Raw genomic sequence first — 27344 nt, 5'->3', positions numbered from 1 at the left:
CAACCATGTTCTCAATGAACTCAAAAAACTCATTAATATCAAAGCTGAATGTTTTTGGAAGTAGTTTGTAGTTTGTTTTTAGTTTTAGCTATTTTAGGGGGATATCTGTGCGTGCAGGTGACTATTACTGTGCATAATTATTAGACAACTTAACAAAAAATATATATATACCCCTTTCAATTATTTCTTTTTACCAGTGAAACCAATATAACATCTCCACATTCACAAATATACATTTCTGACATTCAAAAACAAAACAAAAACAAATCAGCGACCAATATAGCCACCTTTCTTTGCAAGGACACTCAAAAGCCTGCCATCCTTGGATTCTGTCAGTGTTTTGATCTGTTCACCATCAACATTGCGTCCAGCAGCAACCACAGCCTCCCAGACACTGTTCAGAGAGGTGTACTGTTTTCCCTCCTTGTAAATCTCACATTTGATGATGGACCACAGGTTCTCAATGGGGTTCAGATCAGGTGAACAAGGTGGCCATGTCATTAGTTTTTCTTCTTTTATACCCTTTCTTGCCAGCCACGCTGTGGAGTACTTGGACGCGTGTGATGGAGCATTGTCCTGCATGAAAATCATGTTTTTCTTGAAGGATGCAGACTTCTTCCTGTACCACTGCTTGAAGAAGGTGTCTTCCAGAAACTGGCAGTAGGACTGGGAGTTGAGCTTGACTCCATCCTCAACCCGAAAAGGCCCCACAAGCTCATCTTTGATGATACCAGCCCAAACCAGTACTCCACCTCCACCTTGCTGGCGTCTGAGTCGGACAGGAGCTCTCTGCCCTTTACCAATCCAGCCACGGGCCCATCCATCTGGCCCATCAAGACTCACTCTCATTTCATCAGTCCATAAAACCTTAGAAAAATCAGTCTTGAGATATTTCTTGGCCCAGTCTTGACGTTTCAGCTTGTGTGTCTTGTTCAGTGGTGGTCGTCTTTCAGCCTTTCTTACCTTGGCCATGTCTCTGAGTATTGCACACCTTGTGCTTTTGGGCACTCCAGTGATGTTGCAGCTCTGAAATATGGCCAAACTGGTGGCAAGTGGCATCTTGGCAGCTGCACGCTTGACTTTTCTCAGTTCATGGGCAGTTATTTTGCGCTTTGGTTTTTCCACACGCTTCTTGCGACCCTGTTGACTATTTTGAATGAAACGCTTGATTGTTCGATGATCGCGCTTCAGAAGCTTTGCAATTTTGAGACTGCTGCATCCCTCTGCAAGATATCTCACTATTTTTGACTTTTCTGAGCCTGTCAAGTCCTCCTTTTGACCCATTTTGCCAAAGGAAAGGAAGTTGCCTAATAATTATGCACACCTGATATAGGGTGTTGATGTCATTAGACCACACCCCTTCTCATTACAGAGATGCACATCACCTAATATGCTTAATTGGTAGTAGGCTTTCGAGCCTATACAGCTTGGAGTAAGACAACATGCATGAAGAGGATGATGTGGACAAAATACTCATTTGCCTAATAATTCTGCACTCCCTGTAGTGTTCAAAGGGAAGGGTTTGAATAGAGAAAATATCCAGTGAGCTGCAGTTACTTTGGTGAAAAAGCCTTATTGATACTAGAGGTCAGAGGAGAATGCATTCTCAAATAACCACTAGTTGCAACCAAGGTTTGCAGAAGAGCATCTCTGAATGCTAAAAGCATTGTAACTTGAAGCAGATGGGCTACAGCAGCAGAAGACCACACCGAGTGCCACTCCTGTCAGCTGAGAACAAAAAACTGAGGCTACAATTCAGGCTCACCAAAATTAGACAACAAAAGATTGGAATAACCTTATTTGTCATGAGGTTTATTGATTTCTGCATCAGCAGGTGGACGGTAGGGTTAGAATTTGGCTAAAACAACGTGAAAGCCTGCCCGAGTACTGCTGCTGATCATGCCGATCCCTTTATGACTGCAATGCACAATCTTCTGATAGTTCAAAAAGTTCAAATCATCTCAAGCTGGTTTCTTGAACGTGACAGTGAGTTCACTGCACTGATATGCCCTCCACAGTCACCAGATATGAATCCAGCAGACCACCTTTGGGATATGTTGGAACAGAAGATTCACATAATTCATGTCAGTTGAGTTTCTAGCACCTCGTTGAATTCATACCACAAAGAATTATGGCAGGTCTGAAGAAAAAACTTGGTACCAGCAAGGTGCAACTTACAAAGAAACCAGGAAGTGCAATTTATTAATGGCATGTTTACATTCTGCCTCATTTCCAACTTCATGTTCGGGACTCAGGAGGAGGGGAAAGAAGGCGCAGCTGCAATACAGATAACCTTGCATAATGTATACTTTCCTGGGTAAAACTATTTAATTGGTCTTTGGTTAAATGAGTATGCCAAGAGTGGGAGTTTTTTCTTTTTTTTAACGATCGTCCACAAAACATGAATTCCCTGCTGATTTTCTATGTAGAAAATAGAAATAAAAATAAAAGACTTGGGTCAAGTAGAGGTAAAAAATGTAAACAAAAGGCCGACATGTTGTCAAACTTTAATGGCTAATGTGCCATCAGAGACAGCACAATCAATAACAGTGGGGCAAGGAAAGAAAAAAGAAGTGTACAGTTTGGTGACAAAAAATATATCCGTATAAAATGTTTTATGCTTTTTTGCTATCAGCTCAAATGCAACTTGACACTGATTTTTAGTTGATGTATTTTAAATGTGTGTTAAAGCAAATTTTGATGACTATCGTGTACAGACGAGCTGGATTATATAGACGGAAGGCATCTGAGTTTACACTTGCTTGAAGTGCGATCAGTGCACAGTGTGAGCTGACAGAGAAGGTGGTTTTTTGAAAGCTTAATACATCCAGCCGGTTGCCTGATTTATTTATTTTTGAAGTTATGATGAATAAAACGGTGATATTGGGAAACTCTGCCACGTAGAAACTCTGTTTGAAATGTGAAAAAGTAGACTTTGTTTTGTTTTTCATTGTGCTCATTACTTAAGAAAACCATCCTGCAATGTTAAAATGAAGGTCATCTTGTGTTTTCTGTTTTCCTAACTGAAAGAAAGAGACTCCTCAGTAGAAGAGTACAGCCACAGACATGTTGCTCTATAGTTACAAGCTTTTGGATTTGCTTAGAGCACTTAAATAGAAGCTGTTTGGAGTCCAGAAGCAATGGCTAAAATACAAGAGGTGTTCCATTTAGCTGCGTCAATTAGACTTATGGTGTTACTGCCATGTTCCTGTACATGAACACAAAGAAACATTCAATATTCATTTGGAGCACGGCTAACCTGCATCACCTGGAAGGCTGGTAATCTTCTTCAAGCCCTCGAAGCCCACTCATCGCTTCATGTAGGATGTTCACGGTTTATTTTATCCGGAAATAAAATGGATGGCAATTTCCAAAATTGCACCTCTATGCTAAACAGAATATCAAACCACAAATGTATCCACTGTTGGCCTCTTGGTGTGCACCAGCAGTTCTGGTCATCCACTCTTCTGATGATGGGCACGTTTTATCATACTATCAACATGGATAGATCTAAAGATTATAGTGTTGGTGCTAGTTGGCACAGAAAGTGCACTACTTTTCAGCTGATCACGAACACTGTTTACAGTAAGCATCATTTTTCAGGCTTTTGTCAGGGGATATAAAACATGTTTTATAAGGACTTTAATGTCAACAGTAGAGTTTATTAATAATATTTAAAATAGTTCCCTGATAAAAACTATAAATTTTAACTGTATTTTATTTGCAGTTGTCCTGTTACCTTTATTTCACAGTAGCTTCATACCTTTGACACTGTGTAAAGAATTCTTTCCTCCCATCTCTGCAGATGTGATTCACACAGTGGGGCCGATTGCACAAGGCGGAGTTGGAGAGGAGGAGAAGAACGCGCTAAGATCGTGCTACAGAAACAGCCTCGAGACGGCGACCGAAAATGGTGCTCGTTCTGTGGTGAGAATGAATTTGAGACAGCAATTTGAACTGATGCTGAAAACGGGGTAACGCAGGAGGATTGAGAGGTCAGGTTAAAAGTAAAAGAAGGTAAAGAAAAAGATGCACTGAAGACTGTGACACACGAATAAAGAAGAAATCAAAAGAAGCGAATACAAAAGAAGCATTGGTAGGAAGAAAAAAAGGACGGGTGAAGCAGTCATGACTGTATGACAGGGTGCTATAGTTAAAAAAGAAACCCAAGCCAGAAAAAATGATCGCATTGGATTTTTCAAAGAATACAGTGTTCAAACTGAGATGGATGGAGGAAGGGGAAAAGAGGTAGGAGTGTGAGTTGTAAGAAGGTAGCATGAAACACACCAGGCATGAGGTTTCACAGAGAACGAAGTGTTAAAGCCAAAGAAAAGCACCAAAGCAACATGAAAACAAAGTCAGAGGTGCAATTGAAGAAAACAGGAGCATGGAAGCAGTGTGAAGATTCATGCAGAACATTAGTAGCTTCGCTAGTAAAGAACAGGATTTGAAACAGACTTAAATGCATCAGTTGCAGGATTTTTTTTTAACCGAAGTTTTCATAGCAACAGCAATTTTCACAAAACTTCAAATTATTTGTTTATTGTAGGTGTCAGAGAACCTGTGAGGCATAGTTGCCTTCACCCTGAGTCTTAAGCTGTGCAGTCTGGTTAAATGAACAGATCTGGAGACCTGGGGAGCATCCAGACATCTGCTTGTACTGGCATATTTGACAACAGGTTGGAAATCTGCCAGACTTGAAGTTTACTGGCTGCTTGACTCAAAGGAGAACCAGTGGTGTTGCACAGACTTGGCAAACACGGACCTCACTGACTAACAGTTATAATCCTTTTGATTTTTAATATGTATTTATTTCTGTTAATAGCTGCATTTACCTTCTGCTGTGGTCTCTTCTTGTCATTGTTTTTTCATTGCTGGTGAGTCTGCCAGCAATGTAAGCAAAATCACCTACAGTGCAGGAAATAATGCATGACTTAAATGTAACTGTTGGCTCTGCTGCAACTTTATACTAAAGTACAAGTCGACATTGTTCCAGTCTGTCTTAAAAACATCCGCCTGCTTATGCTTGTCTGCTTGTCCAATTTAAGAAAAAAAAAAGTTTTTGGTTTTGGCAGTTGTCCTGCGGTCCAAAGCAGCTGCAAAGACATGCCTCTTTCAATCAGATGCAATCTAAGTACTGCGGAGACAAAATCCCCAGTTGTCTTTGTGCTGTGAAAAAATGCTTTCAAAGCTAATCTGAAGTGATTAATTGGGCAACTTAGAGAAACTAAATCCAAGGTTAAATACTTTCAGTACCAAATTACCTATTTTACCTTGCCGAGATGCAAAAGAGGGAATGTGGTGCTAAATAGACTTTAAACAATTCCCTCGCTCACATTCGCTTTGTCGGGAACCTGAAATAATGAATCTGCTGCAGATTTTTTGCAGCTATTGTTAATAATGAGTGCGGACGGGTGAGGACAGGTGAGAGAGATGGAATAAAACGATGATTCAAACTGGAAATGTCATGGTTCATAGCCCACGTGTTAACTCACAAGAGGATGGTTTTTAAGACAACACAGACAACACAGTTAAAGGCATTCAGCTGCCAGAACACAGCAACACTTACTGTGTAAAAAGCAGTGTGAGCTCTTAGAAGAGGGTGACAACTCTGTTTACCTGTTAACTTTTACCTGTTTGTCCTGTTGTTTGGGAAGGATCTCCCACTCAATCACAGCATTGGTGGGGAAAAAAGCCCATTTAGCGTTGTATTAAACTAATATGACACAATTACAAGCCCACAATCTGTCTAGCACTGCAGCAAGTCTTCCATTCAAAGCTTCATTTTCACCAGCATCATTAAAAAGTAGCTGTTGCAAAAATGCACCAATTCCACAAAATCGTGGACACAAGAAGTTTTTTAAGTTCTTTTCCTAAAGTATACCGGTAATAGCTTACGGTATAAAGTGATTGTTTCCTCAGTGGCTGTCTGTATACCCACCATCGTAATTACTGTAATGATGTCTGATTAGTGTTACTAGCACGGCCGAAGCTGACGGAAGAATTCTTCCCTGCTCGGCCTCGTCAGCAAAGGATGATCAACAGTTTGGTCTTTAAATAGATGTGAAAGTCAGAGGCTGAAGAAAGGCTGCCATAAAAAACAATCAAGAGAAAGACTCCATCGGGATCCAGCAGAGAGTGTGATTTCTGTGCAGTGCTACGTGTGTGTACGTGTATGGCTGCCTTTGTGAGGACCAGTTTGTTGTAGACCTTGAAAGTGAGGAGATTTGGGGAAAGTTGCTTTTTGACACATCGTCAAAGGTTTAGACCCGGATTTAAGCTTCAGGTTTAGCGTCAGGTTTGAGTTATGTTAAGGGTTGCTTCTAGGGCTTTGGTTTATGCTAGTTAAGGTTAAGTAGAGAGGATAGGCCATGCATTATGTCACCGAGTGTCCTCAGAAGGATAGACATACAGAGAGTGTGTGTGATGATGATGATGAGCTCTTCAGAAAGTTGTCAGATCTTTTAAAATTTTCCCCATTTTGATGTGTTTCATGCTCTTCTTCAGTTCATGTTCTCTCATCAGTCTGCACACAGTACTCCACAATGTCAAAGCAAAAACAAGGTTGTAAAGTGTGTGTATGTTTTTAATTAAAAGAGTGAGTCTTTTTTTCCATTTTGTTTGGAGCCTTTGTCATGATACACGTAATTAAGCATCCCACGTCTATCAGTGATCCTTGAAATGCCTACAGCATGATCTGTCTTTTTGAAGTCATTGGACAAAATCAGGAAATATATACACATACCAGTTAAAATAAAGTTTCCAAAGATCTGCGAGATGGGTTTTTGTTTTTTTGTCTTTTAAATGATCACTTTTCGATGTAGTTTTTGTGCTAAAGCACTGTCAGGGTGCATTTGGTTGAATTTGGTTGAAAATGAAAGAAATCTGGAACCACCAACACTCATCCTGTCAAAATCAGGAATAGGGGAAGAAGGCATTGCGTGAACAGGTAACCAATAATTCAAAGGTCATGATAATTAGGATCCAGAGTTCCTTTATGGAGATTAGATGTGTCTAAAAGAAGGGCAGCCTTTGATGATGCGTTCTAGCTGTCAGGCCTTGGACCAACAGACTGCTTTGTCAGATACCTGACTCTTATACTTCTGGTCTGATGAAATAAAGATTGAATTCTTAGGCCACAATTCCCCACGCTTTGTGTGCAGGAAACCGGACACTGAGCATCGCCTAATTAATACCATTCCTACAGTCAAACACAGTAATGGCAGCAGAAGATGGATGCAAAAAACACAGAGCAATACTGAGTGAAAACCTTTTCCACAATAAGATTTCAGACTCAGGCAGAAGTTTACATCTTAGCAAGAATATAAAGCACATTACCAAGTAAACTCAGCTCTGGTGTGGGAAAGTCAACCAAAAGTCTGGACCTGAAGGAGCATCCCAGGAGACACTTGAAAACGCCTGTGCACCACTGCTTCCCGTTAAGCTTCACTGAGCATGAGAGATTCTGTCAAAATGAAAAGGAGCTTTGGAAAAGAAAAGCATGCCAAATTTGTGGGATTATTCCCAAGAACTCATAATGCATTGCTGCAAAAGGTGATTTAGCAAAGTACTGAATCTACTGTCTAAACACGTATGTAAAAGGAGCGTTTGATTTCTAAATGATTTTGCTTCATCATTATCATGTGTTGTGTTTAAATTGGAGGGTGGATTGATTGAATGCATTAGAACATAACAGAGTGACACATGGAGCTGATAAATGTTTTAAATGTGACCTGCGGCACATTGTAACTTGGTTTTTCCTCTTCACTCTGCAGGCTTTCCCTTGCATCTCAACTGGAATCTACGGTTAGTGCCTTCATGTGTGTGTCTCCTCTGTTCCTACACTTTGTGTTTGTGTGTCAGTTTTCTATCATTTATTTCACATTTATTGATCACCAACAACACTTCCTCTCTGCTGTCTTCATTCACTGTACACGCTGTGTGCTCTCCATCACACGCTTGTCAGTCTGCCTGTTTGACCAGAGCGCCGAGCCTCCGGGTGCCGCTTGTCAAATGATCTCCCCCGACCCAGAGGTGGTTCTCAGATTAACGCCTTGGATTAAGAGCGGCAGATTAAGATAGATTAGGCCGGAGATTGTGTTATATTGACTGTAATCCTCTTCACGCTGGCAGGAGAGAGTCAAGGATAGTGCTTAAACACACCCCAGGGTGGCTTTGCTGTGAGGGCTAGTTGTTGACACCTCTCTGTCATTGCTGGAAAGAGGAAAAGGCTAAATTCCCAGTTGACTCCAGGTTGTCTTCCTCCCTGTTCTGCTTATTTGTCATTGTCCCGCTGTTTCTTTCCTCTTGAGTGTTTTGTAGGTCAGGGTGTTGAAGCAGTAACACAAATTATGTAACTTTAGGAGGTATAAGCAGCTTGTGTCTCTACAGACAGACGGCTGCAATTGAAAACAAATCTGCCATCTTTAAGCCATAGTTCCACACAGAAAACATACCAGCGTATGAGTATCATTTTTAAAGAATGGTCTCATATTTTAGAGCTGTAACTTAATTCCTATTAAAGCATTAACTGCTCCTCATCAGTGTTTTATACACTCTGTAATCTAACGAAATTGGGAAAAACAAATGTGCCTGGCAGGCAGTCACACTAGTAGTTTGTTGTTTGTTTTTTTTTAGTAGTAACACAGATGATGTACACCTCTTCCCAGACTTTGTACCACTATTATAGCTGCACTTTAAGGCCCTGCAAAGCTTGCTGGTGTTTCAGTCAATAAGGCTGAGCAGACCTCATTACAGCGGAGGTGAGAAGACCTCTGCTGGGAAATAAGCGAAATAGTTTACTTACTTTACTAATAAGGACGGTAAATACATTTTTGGAGGGAATATAATTGCATCCTTGATTATGTTCATTAGCAACATTTTTCTCCTCAGGTTGCCTCTTGCGTCAGATATGTGGTAAAGTAGAGATTACTAAAACACTCGAGTTAAGGTTGGAGGAAAGATTTTGGTTTTGATTAAATATTAAAAAGGGAAACGTGTTCCACGCTGTGCTTCACATCCAGTGGTGTGCAAGTTAAGCTCTGAGATTAAATCGGTGCTCGCGCTCAGTTTTTGCACTAAATTTGTGGTACCGAAATAAACCACTTAATGTTTATTTTCCTGCATTTTAATTTTATAAATGAGCTGTTTTTTCAGTAGAGCCCCCAATCTTTGAAACTGCCTGCCAGGCACATTTGTTTTTCCCAATTTCGTTAGATTACAGAGTGTATAAAACACTGATGAGGAGCAGTTAATGCTTTAATAGGAATTAAGTTACAGCTCTAAAATATGAGACCATTCTTTAAAAATGATACTCATACGCTGGTATGTTTTCTGTGTGGAACTATGGCTTAAAGATGGCAGATTTGTTTTCAATTGCAGCCGTTTGAAACTGAATAAATCACTGAACTCTCCTACTGCTAAACCAGACAGATTACTTTTACATGCAAAGAAAAACAAAAGTACCAATCGAAAGCTCAGACACACCTGAGGGCAGATATGTTTCTAATTATTTGTGCGTCACAGTATCAGAACATTTTATGTTTAATAAGATAACGTGATGCACAAATGCACAAAATTACACTCTTTTGATTGTTGTACAGAGTGAGCATGAAGCCAGTGTGATTAAAAAAAAAGTAAATTTCTTAAAATATGTTGAAAATTTATGAGAATATCAGTGATGTTTGCTTTGGAAGATCAATCGTTTAGTGGCTTTACAGGTGCGTCTGTGGTTTAGTTTTCTTCTCACTGGCTATTGATGATTCATCGCAATCGTTTATTTACTAGTAGAATAATCCAGGACCCCAATACACATATGTGGTACAATTTCCTGGATCAGCATTAGAAAGAAAGCTCAACCTACTGTGTTGTAGGTCACTGACGAATTCAGCAGATGTTGTTTTGTTTTTAAAAAATGTAGAAATCAATTAAAAATAAAGAAATGCTCTTCAATGATTGAGTGTGCCTAAGCTTTTCACTGGTATTGCATGTAAATATAAACCAATCAGTAGAAATCAGGACAGACGTAATTCAGCTCTACGGGACTTTTTATGGGCTGTTTCCACAGGATCTTACACTTTTCATGACTGATCCTTTGTGGTTATTACCAAAAACTGCCCTGATCCTTTAAGTCAATTTGACATTTCAAATTTGGTGCTTATTATGTTGACATTGTGGCTTGTTTTTCAGACCCATATGGACACAAATTACATTAATTTGACACCCAGCAGCCACCTTGTGAATCCTGTGTTGCATCCTGTTTTGTCTGCATATCAGTCATAAGTCTTTGTGCCATAGATCCAACAAGGTGCTGGAAACATTCCTCAGATGTTTTGGTCCATATTGACATGATCGTATCACACAGTTAGTGCAGATTTGTTAGGTACACGTCCATGATGTCAGTCCCTCTGTTCAACTACATCCCAAAGGTGCTCTATTGGATTGAGATCGGAGAGCCCCTGCGAATTGTAGTGTGAGTTTGCTGTTCTTTGCTTGCAGGAGTTGTGGCATTTCCACCCAGAGATCTGCTGCTCACTTGATCTTTTTCTCCTTTAGACCATCCTTTGAAAACTTTAGCGATGGTGGTGTGGGGAAATCTCAGTAGATCAGCAGTTTCTAATTCTAATGCTTGGTATTGAACTTCAGCAGGGTGTCTTCACCTATAAAGCTAAATGCATCGAGTCGCTGCATTTACATTGACTGATTAGATATGTGCTGAACAGATGTACCTAATAAAGTGGCTTAGTTGGCTGAGCTTTTTTTTTTCCTGTGCGAATTTGCACAGATTTGCTCAAAATCATCCTCTAATATTTAACAGCACTGCTGTAAGCTGCACATTTTCTCTGCCTCCTCCAGCACTAGCACTAGCCTTGCTGACAACCTGTGGTGCTGTTTACATCATATGCAATGAATGCACTCAGTGGAAACTATTCAAAACAATCAGTGTGCTCAGTGAACAGCTCTGCTCACGCCATTGTATTTTTCAGTCTTTATTTCAGTATTTTATGCGTGGATGTAACATATACATTTAAAATTAAAATTATAAGGGTTGAAATATTGAATTAAAGAGTGACGCAGGTCTCAATTGGTCCAAATAAACAGAAAAAGGAGTGAAAACACCTGTGCAGATGGAGTGAGGCCACTTGAATTAGATGCACATGTCAATCAGTAAAATGTTTTATATAACAAGCCATAGTGGGCACATATTAACATATTATATTACATTTTCTTCAGTGCATTTGTTTCAGTGCTCTAACAAATTGTATGTTGCTAATTTGTACCGTCGCGTATTCCCCTGTGCTAACACGCTGAACCATCTCCTAATGTATAATCACATAGTGTTTGTTTGGGTTGAGCAGTTTGACCAGATGATGAGTTTTCATTGCCTTTGTGCTGCTTTACCAGCGCTGGGTATAATTTTCCAGCAGTGAAAGGTCTCAGCTGCTCAATGAATATAGAAGAAGAAAAGCAGCCTTTCTCCATCTGTCTCCTCGTAAACAACAAGTGTGTTGTGTCTGCGTCTCGCTGGAATAACTGAGTCGGGATCAGACGACGTGAGAGGAGTCAGGACGGGGAGTGTTAGAATAGTGGAAAGAAGAACAGAAAGCACCGAAGACAACAGCACAACGCAAGCACACAGATCTCTCTCTGCACCTGTTCTCGAAAACTGTGTGTGTATTTTTGATGTCACTTGCGCGTGTGTGTTTGTGTTTCTGTAGGATATCCATCTGAGCGGGCTGTGCACGAGGCGTTAAAAACTGTGAGGGACTACCTCGATGCACATCATGACAAGGTGGGTATGTGTTTGTGTTTGCGCCTGCATGATTGGCAAATTTTCCCCTACCCTTTCCTCCAGGTATTATTTCTCTCACAGCTGTTGTTTTTGTTTTCGGGCGATACGAGGAAAAGGGTGCATTGAGAAAACACACACAATCAGACACACAAAAAATATTTTTGAACACACACCCAAGTTCTGCCTCTCTCATGCTCATGGCCAAGTCTGCGTTTTAATTGGCTCCTTGCGGGACCAAACCCGACTAACACAAACACACAGGCACGCACACACTTTCTCTCTCAGGAGAAACGCCAAGCGGAGAAAAGACAAAATGATGGAATAGATGACTGGAGGGGAGGGACGGAGGAAGAGATTGGAAAAGGCGGAAACTTTCCAATCAGTCATTGACAAGCCCTAAACTCTCCTCCCTTTTTCCCCTCCTTTACTTCTCTGGTCTCCTCCCACTTCTCTTTTTCCATCTTTGAAGCCTCGCTGTTACCGCCGTCCTGCACGGCCTCCCAGAGAGGGTGCTGATGATGTTATTGTTAGCTCTGACATCTCCAGAGTCTCTGTAGCAATACCGGTCGACTGATGCCATCAGCCGCTCTGTGCATAGCAAATGAACTCAAATCATTGCATTTCTCACCAGACTGGACAACAGACAGCAAGCCTCGAATGTCAGTAAATAAGACCAGAAGGCCAAATCAACAAAATTATTTATATTCTGCCCACAACTACTTCCACTCTGCTTTTAAGGGGGAAAAAAATATTGAAGGCGACCACATAGATATAAAGAGAGAATGTTTACCAGAGGAAATTGGGTTTATTCATTAATTGAAAAGTTTTATGGGGTTTTGTCGAGCGTGTTCTGGCTCTGAGCGCTTTAATGTTGAAATGAAATTGAAAACTGCAAACATAGTAAGGTGCAAAATGGACTCAAGACACAGGTCAGTATGCCTACATTCTGCATCAAATGTAATAAAAATCGAATCATTTATGTGCAGAAAACATACCAGTTTTAAAATGTAACTGCTGTTGTTGTTGTTTTGTGTTTTGGGGGACCGGGGGGGTCTCGAATTAGACTCAGAGTCAACTAGAGAGTCTCATCAAATCCTTTTAGCAGCTCTTCTGGCTTTTTATTCATAATCACGAGCTTCTTCAGCAGATTGAGCTTTTTAGTTGCATTGAGCTGCAAAGCCCCACCCTACTCTTACAATTTAATTACACTTCTGCATTATGTCTATGGGGTAACTTGCGTCATAGCTGGAACCCCATTTTAACCCTACGCCGCAATCTTCTGCATAACCTGACGTGCACCTCGCTAGAAATGTAACCACGCGTTGGGTTGGGATCAAAGGAGCTTCCGGTTACTGCACAAGTTAGGATGTAAATTTCCCACAGAAGTCTAAATTAAACGTTAGCAGCAGTGTGTGATACTGCAAAACCAAGTAAATACAGAACCAATATCACTGATATTTTTAAACTCTAAAGGCGGCTTATGTACAGGAGAGCAGTACAAGATGATTTATGAATTTAATGTACCAAACTTGGAGAGAAACATATTAAAGTATCAGTCCTATCACATCATTAGGGATCCAATATCAATGTTGGCATCAATACAATCGATCTGCTCTCCCCTAACTCTTGGGGTGTCGTCACACCTGTAACGGTTTTTAATCTGTTCAAATCAAATTATTCCCCCACTTGGTGCCGTTTGTTTCTGCAGCTGTAAACACAGCAATCACATTCAGACACAGACCAAAACAACAACAGTTCTGGTTAAAGTTGGTCTCATTATAAATGACTTCAAAGTGGTTCCTTTAAGGACATGGTCCAGTCCAACTACCAAGTGTACACTGCAGGCTTCAACACCTTCCTCTAGCTGGGTTTGCTTTGCATTCTGGGAATAAGCAGTCCCACAGATGTACTGTAGCAACTAGCCTCCTACATACAGTTATATGCCCAGGTAAATATAAATGCTAGGAGAAAACTCTTCACGTTATCTACTACTCCAGGACCCAGCACCTTCTCTCTGTGTTTATTTTTGATGCTCGCACTGCTGATGCATCTTGCCAGTAAGCAGACTGAGCATTCTCACGCGGTTTGTAGTGACACGTTTTGGTCCTCCATGTGGAAAGAAACCTAACCAAATGAAAAATCTAAAAGTTTACAAGCTCATCAACTGATCGGTATAGCTTTACATTCTCTTAAGTGTGCAATACTTTCATGGAATGTATATCAAAGAGGCCACTCATTGGTTTCTGGTCACCTCTGTACTATTTTGTTGAACAACTTATCTTCTAACACTCTGAGTTGGTGAGCAAACTCCATCCAAAAACTTTACAGAAAGACATATCTGCTAATTGGTGCTAAATAACAGACTAATAAAAGGAAACGGTAGAACTCACTAAAAGTAAAGCACAAATGTTTTGAAGAGACTGCACCATGCTGGTCCAAAAGGGGAGCCTTGATGTACAAATTCTCTCTTGTTAACCACAGTTAGCCAATTTTTAAAATATTTTTTAAAGCAGATCAAACGCAGCTTGGTGTGAATGAACAATCATTTTCAGGATGAGGTTTGGCTAATGATCAGTGTGACTTTCAATCTCATCTGTTAAGCAGTATGAAATCCTAAAACTCTAAATTAATAATTTGACTAGTTCCACAATTGCATTATTTCTGGACAAGTTGCGCTATGACTGAAGTCTTCAGAAAATCTACTAAATAGACATCGTGGTGAGAATATTGTTTTAGTTGCTGTCGAGCCTGAAGTAAAGCTGAAAAGCACAGTATTATATATATTTTTAGATGCGTCGTTTGTTAAAGGATATGCATTTTCACAAGAGCACAAAGACTAATGTAATTTCCACAACAGTTGACAGGTTTTCTGTTTGAGAGGGGAATATTTACAGGTTGTGTAACGTGTTTCCATTAACAACAGGCTGTTCTCATAGAGCCATTTACAGTGACTTGCTGTTATTGTTAGCATTAGCATCTCTAGGCTCGCTGCTGCAGTAGTGTGAGAATTAGTTCCCACTTCTACAGTTTTCAAGTGGAGCCACCTTCGTGTGGAGGTTAGAAATTTCAAACCTTAGCCTAGGGGATCTAGTTACATTTCCATATCTTCCCTTTTAGCTTCCATGCAAATCCTGGTGAGTGATGGTAATTGTACAGCAAGCCGGGGCTGAAAAACATGGGCTGCAGGCTAGCATGCTGCTGAAATGTCTCTTTGAAAGCACTGAGACTTAAACTCCCACACCAGGCTGAAAGAGATGGAAACAGCCTGGCTATAAATTGCACTGCCTCACCCAAAACAGAGAAATCAAAACCTTTGTAGAGACATTAGGGTGGTAATAATGTTTGTCAGAGTCAGAGCAGAGTAGAGGTTATATCCCTAGAAGCATCGTTTTACTGTAGCTAAAGTAACTTTAATCATTACAGGCTACATCCACAGTGTGTACTGTACTCCGTCCAGATATACAGAGCATAATATAAATATTATAGACTGCAGAGCTGGGGTCTAAACAACATAGGAGCTCGGAGCATAAAGATTCTTTGTCATATACTAGCTGCACACTCTCAGCCAATGTCTTAATATTGTTTGAAAGCTACTGTATTATGTTTATGGCTTTGTGTGTGTGTGTGTGTGTGTGTGTGTGTGTGTGTGTGTGTGTGTGTGTGTGATGATCTCTCTAACCCCTTTATTTCTGCCTCTGTCTTTTTGTCTTTCTCTTTATCACACACATACCCACTCTTTCCCTCTCTTTGCACATTTTCAGCACTCTGTCCCCGGCACACAGAGTAATAAGCGCCTTGTCGTGGCATTATCATAATAGAGAGCTAATAGTGGAGTAATGGACTGATGCATTAGTGGCATTCTCCTGATATTGCCACCGCACAGTGTCACACATTTTTACATTGTTCCCTGCTGCAACTGATGGATTCAGAGTTATTGCATATGCTTGCAATAAAGGTCATTTTGTGTGTGTGTGTGTGTGTGTGTGTGTGTGTGTGTGTGTGTGTGTGTGTGTGTGTGTGTGTGTGTGTGTGTGTGTGTGTGTGTGTGTGTGTCAGCTGGACAGAGTCATCTTCTGCGTGTTCTTGCCGAAGGATCAGAAGCTGTATGAGGAGAACCTGCCACTCTACTTTCCTGCTGGTGAGTTTCCTTCATATATATGTGCAGCTACACGTATCAGCAACAACATTAAAACCAGTGACAGATGAAGTGAGGAATACATAATGCAATGTGTTGGGAAACCATGGCTCCTGACATATATACAGGATCGGGATCACACATACAAAAAATAGCCATATATTAATGCAACCAAACAGCTTTTAACATTGATTGATTTTGAGAGGTATTCCAGGCTGATGTGTAAATGGCTCTGTGAGAGAACAAGTATAGGGAGGGAGCAGCATGTGTTCAGGGCCTGCAGAGAGAAGGAAAATCCATCCATCCATGAGCTTGTGTTAGTTTGTTCTTATATACATATAGCATTTTAGCCCCAGAAAACCAAGATGGATGCAGTGAGATTGGTATAAAATAGCTATAAATGAGTCCTGAACTCTAGAAATGAGTTAACATTTTGCACTTGACTCATGTCAAGTTTTTTTTAGACTTCAGTCAGACAGCCCTAAAGATTTGTCAGCGACCCCTAGGAACCACAGGTCACTGGGGAAAAATGTATATTCCACGACTGGTTGGTGAGTGGTTGATGCTTGTCAAAACACTGACTTGGTGGTCGTGAAATTTAAAGGAACTGCGATACAAACAGCAGATGGGAAGTAACAAAGTGCAAATGCTTTGGTTCTGTACTTAGTAGAATTTTCAGGTATCTGTATTTTACTTGAGTATTTATTTTCCTGACAGCTTGTCTTTGTCTAGCTGGAAAAAACAACTAAACCCTTTGTTTGTATGACACGCCATATTGAAATTATATTTTTTAAAGAAAACATTTTTTTAATTGCAAAAATGTATAAATAAACTCAAGTACAGTCAAAGGCTAAAGTCAAATAAAATAAGATATATATGCGAGCTTAAGGCATAAATAATGTACCTTTGTCTTCTTGGAAGACTTTCTGATGTTAATTGGAGGCAAGTTTTTGTTCTGCTGAAAACAGACATTATGATTGTGTAGACATTAATTAATATTAATGATGATTCAGTGTCCAGTCTAACAGCCCTCGGGGTCAGTGGCTCAGCGTTTAATAGCACTTGTATATTTTTATTGGTTTGTGGGGGTTTTTCTGTTTATAAATATTAATGCAATTTAATTAATAAAACATTTGATATTATGTCACTCAGGGGTTTTCCTGAGTGGACATCAGCGGGGTGGGAGGAGGTGTGTGTGTGTGTGTGTGTGTGTGTGTGTGTGTGTGTGTGTGTGTGTGTGTGTGTGTGTGTGTGTGTGTGTGTGTGTGTGTGTGTGTGTGTCTGACATCATAACAATCAGATTCAGTGTTAAACCATCATGTTTGAGTCGGTGCAGCTTTAACTTTTGGTTTGTGTCGCACTTTTTTATAATTTCACTGCCACTCAGCGAGCAGTTTTTCGAGGGTTTGCAGACAAGTGGAGATCTTCCATGCAAACTATTGGCGATGCACACCCGCCAGTAACCACAGCAATCAAAAAGAGGCATTTAGCGTAGCTCTTTGCAGCTATTTTCACCTGGTGACAGCTGGCAACCTACAGCAACCACTAACCGCTTGGGATTACACACTTTCTCCTAGCAACATGTGTTTTCCAGGTCATCAGTAACCACTGCCTAGGCCTGCATGAATGGAATCTTAGATGCATAGCATAAAGTCTGTGGTCAACACTCGCTTTGGTCATTTTTATGATTTGTTCGATAGTAGTTTCAAAATTCATAAACAGGTGCGTAAGAGTGTTTAAAGAGATCAATTATAACTTCTTGTACTCTGTCTTATTCACCATTATTTTATTAAATCACAATGTTTTGGTCCAACTGACCTTCATTAGATAGAAATTATGGCAATCATTTGTTCAATAACAAAAAAATAAATGCCCCACTTGCAAATTTTAAGCTTTATGTGTGCTAGAGAAAGCAGGTGGTTAATAAGTGGCTAAATAAGAGTAAGTTGTTGAAGACATTCAGCATCATCACATTAACCATTTGCCCCATAAAGACAACATTTGACGACCTCCCCGGTACCCTTAATGACGAGCCTTGACACCTCATTATATATCAATAAAGACACGGTTTGACCATTAGAATAGTTTCTGGGTTTTTCCGAGGGTAGCCGCAGAGGCGGAGACCACCCTCACTAACCTGCAAACCCAGGCATTTTCTTCTAGAAGCAGAAATATGACAGAAAGCACTCAAGTCAGAAAAAACATTGCAAAGGTTACTCCTAGTGGACTTTCAAGGGGTATAGAGTTAAACACAGGAACTTGATTTTGGTCACACAGTCTTGATTTATAGCCTAACATTATTGTGGTGAGCTACTTTCTTTTGCATTTAAGTTTCAAAAATCACAAAAAAGGGTGTCAGTTTGTAGAGATTTGCTGAACCAAACATGGTGGCATTAAAGCTTTCCCACAGAGCCTTTTTTTCTGATACTCATAAAAAAAGAAAAGCCTATTGATAACTCCCACTGGCATTTTGTCAAGCAACCAAGATGATGCCCGCTTTCAGTTTTTTGCCCTATAAAAAGCATAGTCAGTGTGGCACTTTATGGATAACACGCAGGTTGTACTTTTATCTCTGATCACATGAGTCACCTGAAATATGAATGAATGTTACAAACAATCTCTACGCTCATGAGCTGCCTTATTATAAAAGTTCTCACTGTTGAGCTTCCTTTTAACAGGAAGGACCTTGAGAGTAGTGTGTGTGTGTGTGTGTGTGTGTGTGTGTGTGTGTGTGTGTGTGTGTGTGTGTGTGTGTGTGTGTGTGTGTGTGTGTGTGTGTCCCCTGCAGCTTCTTTGTTTTGTATTTTGATACAAACATGTCTTTTCATTCTGTATCCTGCCTTCATTTCTTCGTCCACCACTTTAGCCTGACCTGTGGCAGCGACCCGTTGTTCAGGTAACCATCGTGGTGTTGTGCGTCAACATGTGTGGTTTCTTCTATCAACTTAACTGCATTCAGTCTGTTTGTCGACACGCAGTCTTAACCCCAGTGCAAAATGTAAATTACGTGTCACGGAGGGGAAACTCTGACATTTCCTTCAACCGGCACTCGTCCCATTTTGCAAATAAATTGCTCATATTTAGACCTCAGTTAAATGAAAATGGCATTCTGTGCATTCCTGAGTACAACGGCTGGCCTCAAGCTAGTTAGTGTTCGAAATGATGCAAGGAAAAAAGAAATGGGCTTTGGTTTTTTTTGTTTTTTTCCTGCAGTGGTGAAAAGGGTCTGATTTAAATGAAAAATAACAACCACTTTTTAAGCCTCCAAGGTGCCTTCTTGAGTCACGCCTCACCTGCTTTCCAAAACAGACTGAAAGGAAAGTGTTGTGCCATCGCTACAGATTGATCTATTTGGTTAAACGAAGTTTTGTAAATAAGTAAAATGTATTTAATGTTATGTTGGCTTTAGCTGTGACATGATGACTTTACCCATTTGTTTTGATTACACTTGTGATTTATGGTGTTATATTGCCAAGCAGTCTGGCTCCTAAGCATGATCAGTCATTCACTCAATTATTCAAATTAAGCATCGGTATTACAACTGCAGCCTTAACCCCTAATGTCTTGCTTTACCGCTGCTATAAATCAAACTCACCTCTTGCCTTCGGAACATTTTGAGAGAGAGGTCTTAACAGTCGTATGCTTTCTGGTTTTGTAATTTTTAATGGGTGTTATGTGGCTTGGGACGCAGGTGCTACCAAAGCTGCTGAAAAGAAATCCAACAAATTATCAACCGCAGGTCCTTTGTACGAGTGAAGCCGTGCTTTTGGGTTTGACAGAATTTAAATTTAAATGAGAGCTTCAGATGGAGCCGGGTCACTCTAACACTCATAATAGAGATGCATGGCAGAAATATTAGTGAAATTAACTGAAATCAGGCAAACTTAATCACCACAGAAAAAAGTGAACCAGAGCAGGATTGCAGTGTTTAATTTTAAATGAAAATGAGACCATGAAATTGTCTCAGCGCAGGAAAGTCAAAGCAGAGAAATGCTGCTGGCGCTGGAATATATCACCCTTTGTAACATTAATATGCGTTCTGCAGTTCAACAGTTCAAGAAAACATACAGCATACATGTCATTTAACATTGTTTTCTCACCTTTGAGTGCTTTTAGACGTGTTGGCAGCAGCTGAGTTCTACATAAAGAAACAAATGTAGACACAGAGAGAGTTTTCTGTTTTTCACAAACATGGCCTGACAGCCAAGGCGTTAAAGAGGAGTGGGAGAGAGAAGAGAAGAAGCCTGCTTAACCTAAGAGGAGAATCCAATCAACACTGCAGCCTTATCTCTTATATGAACTCACACACCGGGTCAAGAGTCTTAATCTTTTTTAAAATCTTTTTTTGTGAACAGATTTGACCACTAGCCCCCCGAATCTGAAAGGATTTTTCATTTATTACAGTTCAAGGAGGATCAATTGCTAAAAATAATGAGATCTCAAAATGTGATGAACTGCTTTTTATAAGCATTCACTGGCCACTTCATTAGGTACCCGTTGCAAGCACTGGATTGAACCCTTGCTTTCGTTCTTGGGAGCATAGCGTGAACAAGGTGTTGGAAACACTGCTCAGAGATGTCACACAGTTGTTGCAGATTTCTTAGATGCACATTGATGACACGTATCTCCTTTTCCATAACATCTTAATGATGCTGTATTGGATTGATATTTGGTGGCTGTGGAGGCCATTTGAGTACAGTCATTGCTATGTTCAAGAAGCCTGTTTGAGGTGATTTCAGCTTTATGACATGACACGTCCTGCTGCATCAGAAGCCATCAGAAGATGAACTCAAAGTGCTTTCTGCTGCTGTCTAAGTCTCATTCACCTAAGCATTCATACAACAATTTTATCTGCGCCTAAGCTCTTTCTATTGTTCACACATGTTCACACTCCAGTTGATGCACTGGAAGCAACTCTGGGCTTCATATCTTGCCAAGGATACTGTAGCATTTTGACTGCAGGAGTCAGGGATCAGGGAGCAATGCTTGGGCAGACTGTGATATTTGAATGGCACTCATTCTATACTAAGGGGCCTAGCACACCTTTACACCACCAACAACAGCCTGGAAACCAGGATGTATACACGATTTAATGTTGTTTTTGAGCCTACCATGTAAATTTTACAGAAGAAATCAAGAATCATCAAGCATGACAAATTTCGGTGAGCTCATGTGAATTGTAGCATCAGTTTCCTGTTCCTATTTGACAGGAGTGGCACCCGGTGTGGTCTTCTGCTGCTGTAGCGCATCCATTATGGGTTCAGAGATGCTCTTCCGCATACCTTGGTTGTAACAAGTGGTTATTTGAGTTACTGCTGCCTCAAAGCCATTATTCTCCTCTGACATCTGGTATTAACAAGACATTTTCTGCCAGAGAACTGCTGCTCACTGGATATTATCTTAACTTCAAACCCCTCTCTTTGAACACTAGAGATGGTTGTGTGGGAAAATCCCAGCAGATCAGCAGTTTCTAAAATACTCAGACAAACCCCAAAACCCTGCTACGCTCAGTGACTTGAATCACCTTTCTTCCTCATTCTAATGCTCAGTTTGACCTTAGCAGGGTCACTACATGCCCAACTGCACTGAGTTGCTGCCATATGATCAGCTAACTATCTATTTATGTCAACCCTCAGTTAAACAGGTATACCTAATAAAGTGTCCGGGGAATGTAGATACAAAATATACAAAAAACAATGTATTTGCAGATAAAAGGGGAAGCAGAAGTGGATACTTCCTGCTAAAACGTTTAATGCGCAGGTGTGAGTTTATTTTGAGAGAATCCCACATACGCCCTTACGCTGACTAATACCCAGTAGAGCATCATCAGTGTATTTATCCACTGCTGAAAATGGTACCCAATAAACAAACTATTTATTCTTGTTTGAGTAACGTTTGCTAAAAAGCTGTTATACATTGCCTTTAAAAGTAAAACCACAAGACTAAATATATATGACTATAACAGGCAGTGAACAGTAGTCAGAGTACTGAGCAAAAAGCACCGACCTTCCGCCTCAGCTACCTATGTAGAAAAATAAGCTACAAGGTAAAATCACAGCAGCCCTTTATTTCTGTTTGGCCGGAAGGAAAATGTATTTTTATGTCTAAATCCAGTTTGTCATCAGTTTGTGGATATGTTTAGAGAGACGTTTAGTCATCAGCCACAACAAATCAAGGCAGAAACTCCAGTTCACTTCAGGCCAGTTTCGAAAATGAGTCAGTTCTCATCGACTCCTGTTTAAAATAAATAAATAAATAAAAAATGTTCTGCCTAAAAAAGGAGCAAAAAAATTTTTGGTCATTGTAGCTTTGAGAAACAAGTAGGTGGCAACAAAAGTGGCTGAAGGCACTGTCTTATAGCGATCACTTTTAAACCAATTGTTTTATTTTGGAGCATTTTAATGCAGTTATCTGACAAATAATATAGCCTGCCCAAGTATTTTATTTCAAAGCTAGCACTTTTTTAGCATGTATCTCTTTGTTTGGATGCATCAGCTTGTGTCTCAAATATAAAACATGACAGCAGCAGAAACTCAGAGTTTAAAAAGAAAACTCCACAAAGTAGTGGTGAATATTTTTATTTGCAGTCTGTGCACCAGCTATTTTCTCCCTGAGTAGCTAAATATTCTGCTAAAATACCAGACGAAAGAACAAAAATGGATAAAGACTGAATACGCGATTCATATTTTCCAAATATTTTCCTTTTTTTTTCCTTTCCACCTACATTTTCACTTTGATGACCTTGTGAGGTCAAATTATATCACTGTGCTGTTTACAGCTTGTTCCTCTACCCACAACTGGCCAACAAATATGTAGTTATTGCTTTACAGGCTAAGTGTTAAAGAATGATCAGTGCGTACAGCTCAGAGCATTAGAGGCTGTTTTTTCTTCCTATTTCTTGTAGCAGTAGCTTCCACTCAGCAAGCCAAAGTCTCAAACTGCGGCACAGCCGGTCAGATGCCTGAACCATGAAATCAGCACTTTCACATCTTCACCCTGGGTCAGCTGACCGAAAAGGTTATTTTCCCCCCAAAAATCCAGGTGTGCCCCTTTAAAAAAAAAAAAAGTCTGAGCGAGCTGCTGGTGTCTTTCTCCTCTAATGGATGTGCAGCAGATTTGGTAGCAGTAGTGGTGCTTGGCCGTTAGATGGACCGGAACTGTCTGTCAGTGTGACAGAGCTGCTGCAGGCAGGCCTCCAAGTCTCCACTATAAACCTTATGTGTCTCCAACACCTGGCACTACCTACGCTGGCTGTCTGTCTGATGTGTATGATTGTGTGTTTGCATGTTTTGAGTGCGTCCTTAGCCATGTTGGGCTGAGAGTGACTAAGCCTCGCTAACAGATCCCTCTGAAGCAACCAGACGCTCCAGAAGCCAAAATGCTTTTAACCGCTGCATGACCAAGGTAAAATGTTCCCCCCACCGTGTTTTACATGTTTCCATTTCCTCTCTCCCTCTCTCTCTGTCTGCTCCCACAGAGGCCACAGTCAAGAGCAAACTCTAAGAGAGTGGATTTGTCAGATTTGGTTGCCGTGGATACACACCGCTACACTCACATCCAGATTCTTTCTCCTCCTCCTCCTCCTCCTGTTTGCCATTGACGCAAATCAAGACCATCTTCATCAGGAAGATAAGTTGCAAATGGGTGATTGCCTTTTTGAAGTGCTACGGTTCTCCTGCAGATGTTGTCGGAGGAGGTGGTTTTCTTTTTCTCACTTCTTCCCACTAATGGCTGAGGTTAGGAGCGGTGTTATGATGACTGTGTGAAATGAGGCAGATAATTCTTATGAAAAATGGACTGTGCGTACTCGTAAGCTTCACTCTACCTGTGATCAGCGGCAGCTTCGCATCAGGCTTACGTCCCCCACCCTCCCGATTTCTCTCTTCCCTGTACTACAGCATTTGAATATTAAAATATCAGCATGTGTGCGTGATTGTAACACACATGACAAAAGCTTATTAAAATGAATCTGAGCTTTGTGTGAGCGCAGTGATTATTTCTCTGGTTATGAAAGAGTCGATGAGTCAGGGCGCCATTCGAGAACACTTCACACCAGTATTTCCTTCTCCACTCTCTGGCAATTCTTTGTGAAAGAGATCGAATAAACTGGAAGATGAAGTCAAACCTTTCTGGAGGAAGTGTGTGCTGCTACTGCCATTTGATATGTCCTGCCGAGAGAGCGCAGAGTGGGAGACTTTATAAATACCCTCTATTTTAAACGTGTGCAATTTTTTTTAAAGGCAAGCGTTCAGACACCCTTTAAAAGATTATATTGTTATAGTCTAGCCTACTATACTCATATACTCTAGTAAGCAAGCTCACAGTTGAATACCAGTTGAATACTGGAAGGAAAGACGGAGCTTTTCAGCCTGCAGCACCAGGGCTCTCGAACAGCCCCCCCCCCCCCCCCAAGCTGCGTTTAGCTGACTCTTTAGAGTCTTTAAAAAAAAAAAAGCTGTTCTGTTTAATCTTCTACTGAAATTCTTTTGTTTTTTAAATGTATTTTTATTCTATTTTAACATTTAGTTCCTTAGAATTATCTAATATCTCGTCCCTAATTCATAAGTTTTGATTATGAATATTCATCACACAGCAAGTTCCTTTTCTGAGGACGTGTTTGACACTTTTTTGAGCCTCTTATTGAGCTCGCTACAGTCTCTGTAAAAGCTGAAACCAAAATTCCCATCAACAAGTGATTTGATGAATCTGTTCCACAAGTTATCTCCAACCTGAAGATTGGGACCCACTGTGCAATCTTAACTCATATTTTAAACACAGAACATATCTACATATCAAACGTTAGTCTGTTTAAGTTACATGAAGGCAGAAGCTGATACATTTTAAATCATGGGTAATTTTTTTCTGATAATAATAAAGACTAGCAAATGTAGGAAAAATCATGAACGTCAGTGACTCGTGTTTAATTGAAATAGCTTCACTGAATTAATCTTGCAGAATGTCAAACGGTGCTAATATTTAATTATCACAGAGCCCTTTTTCTCATGAATGACTAACCAGAACAAATTTGACAAAAATATTTCACTTGGTAATCATACAGTACTGTGCAAAAGTCTTGAGTCATCCCTCATTCCTTTATGTGTAGCTAGAAAAATGGAAACTAGGTGCTGAAACATATGCAAACGGGGATGGAAATACAGTAAAAACAGTCTGCACAAGTCTATCGAGCTTGAAAGCTAATAATTGTTCTCAGTTCTCAGGTCCAGGCTTCTTGAAAGACATTCAAAGCTCTTCTCCAGATGTTGGCCTCATCTTTTTCTTCAAAATGATCCCACATTGCTTCAGTAACTTTGAGGCTCAGACTCCAGGGAAGCCAATCCATGACTGATAGTGTACCACTGTAAAAGACTGAGTCGACTACAAATCAGTGAAGCCGATCGAGAAATGCCTTAAACCTGCATTCTTGCTAAGCAGAGCCGCCAGAGTACGACTCCACTGGCGGAAAACAGAAGTCTGATTAAGTTGAAGCCTGTGACAAATACTCTCATTTTCACTTAATTTATGACCTCAGATGATGTTTTCCCAATAAGTGCTTTTAGTTAGAAGTTTCTACAAGTTCAGTTTAATATAGCAAGATATTTACTTTACACGTTGTATATACACATATATATGTCATGTTTATGGCCATTACACAGAAAGTATGTTGCAAAAAAATACCGAGACAAAATTCAGAATTTTCCAGATCCGTACTTGCCATGTCAAGTGTACTCTATATAAACTGAACGTGTTTCTCAAGAAAAGATCCACTGTGTGATCGAGATGATGAGCTCGTCCTGATGTTTCTAAACAAGAAAATGGTTTCATTCTGGTTTCATCGGATTCTCACAACAAGGCGGCGGCAGCAGAATTTCATGGTTTGATCCAGGAGTTGAATCACCGTATCACAACTGCTTTCAATAATTTCACAGAGCCGACTGACCCAAAGTAACATACAGTACTGTTATTTGACTTTTTCCTTATCATTCTATATTCAGTACTGGTGCTCTTTTGAGCATCGAGTTCATTTGTTGCAAATGTGTGGTGTCCCTCAGTTTCCGGTCACTCACGTGTTGCTCATGAAATCTCGCTCCAAAATCCCTGGTAAAACTGGTAACAGCCACAATGCTCGGGATCTTGTCACAATGGTCACATCCATCTCTTATATACAGTCTGTGCTCTAAAGGTGCTACATAGTCTTCTCTGTAAGCCAGCTCCCTCTGTCTGATACTGAGCAGGTAGTCTGCTGTTGGCTTTCCATTTTCTCTGAAGGTTAGGGAGCTGCTAAACCTCAAACTGAGGTTGGTAAGCGGTGAAGACAAACTGGTCGCTACACAAAGAGATGAAACTAATAAAACTGCAAAATAAAGCAGTGCTACAAAAGTATACAATAATTATCTGAAGGTTCATCATAAGTGACCACTTTCTCATTTTCACATTGTTTTTACACTATAACATTTGATAATTGCTGCTGTGAAACTGCAGATAATTTAAGGTCCTTTTGCTAAAAATGTTTTGTTAGTTTGAGTCTTGTGTTCAGTTATTATTATGACTAAAACATAATTTTTCCACCTTATATCTTCCCTTTTTTGTATAGCTACAGCACCTACTCTTTTTTTTTTTTTTTTTAACCAACAACCATCAATTATTTCCCCCTCCTCCTTTCTCACTGTATGCTGTCCAACCTCCCTCCACCCCGTCTGCCTGTCAGAACCCACCATATGCGTATTTCTGCAAACGCCATCATGCTTCTCCCTGCAGCGCATCTGTATGAATTGTTGCGGGATGCGGCCGTCACGTGTCGGCACAACACAGGCGGTGATTTGTGTGAAGCAAAACGAGCGTTTAGCGAGCCATCGTCCCACCCCCACAACTTTCATCAGCCAACAACCATCTTTATTGATTTCAAACAGTCTGCCGTGATGGCGCAGACGCACAGGGGGGGAGCGGGGAAGGAAATAAACTACAAAGAATATCAACAGGAAATTGGGAGAAGACCGCCCTTTTTTCTATAAAATCCTCATCTGTCACATAGGGGACTGGTTTTTTGTTTTTGGGGGGTTTTTCTCGTCTCCTGTGCTCTTTGATTCCCTCCCTGTATGGGCCTCGGTTTCTTCTTCCTCCTTCATCCTTCTCCTCATGTCTCTTCCTCGCTGCTTTACTCTACAGGATGGTGGGGGAAAAAATAAACAGATGGAAGAGGGAGGGATAAAGAGACAGAAAGAGGAAGGATGCAAGTGTTCAAACTGAGAGAGGGGGAGGAAAAAAGGTGGGGATGAAGGGATGAGAGGATGCAGAGCCGGCGGGGGGATGGAGCGGATGGAGGGAAGAGGAGGGGACGGAGAGCCTGATGAACTCATCTAAAGGCGCTCTGGGTTTTTTAATAAGCAGCAGACTGTGAAGCTACTCTCCAACCAGTCACTC

The 27344-nt window shown here is 40.5% G+C and overlaps 1 protein-coding gene across 3 annotated transcripts in view; it reads left to right on the top strand.

Moving 5' to 3' along the window:
- macrod1 (mono-ADP ribosylhydrolase 1) overlaps nucleotides 1-23905 on the top strand; it is a 157974-nt gene extending 134069 nt beyond the window's left edge. For 2 of the 3 annotated variants that reach the window (XM_026143656.2, XM_026143653.2), the window contains 5 exons: nucleotides 3806-3927; nucleotides 7776-7806; nucleotides 11718-11791; nucleotides 15848-15929; nucleotides 23404-23905. In XM_026143656.2, the coding sequence (XP_025999441.1) occupies nucleotides 3806-3927; nucleotides 7776-7806; nucleotides 11718-11791; nucleotides 15848-15929; nucleotides 23404-23429 (335 nt within the window). In that variant the 3' untranslated portion in view covers nucleotides 23430-23905. Of the gene's footprint in view, nucleotides 1-3805; nucleotides 3928-7775; nucleotides 7807-11717; nucleotides 11792-15847; nucleotides 15930-18792; nucleotides 18823-23403 lie in introns of all 3 variants that reach the window. The other variant, XM_026143655.2, reaches the window with a different exon arrangement.
- Nucleotides 23906-27344: the final 3439 nt, after the last annotated feature.

Source organism: Astatotilapia calliptera, chromosome 2, assembly GCF_964374335.1.
Source record: "Astatotilapia calliptera chromosome 2, fAstCal68.1, whole genome shotgun sequence".
In the NCBI taxonomy this organism is placed as follows: Eukaryota; Metazoa; Chordata; class Actinopteri; order Cichliformes; family Cichlidae; genus Astatotilapia; species Astatotilapia calliptera.
Note: the sequence above shows the minus strand (reverse complement) of the source record. Positions and strands in the feature narration are given on the sequence as shown.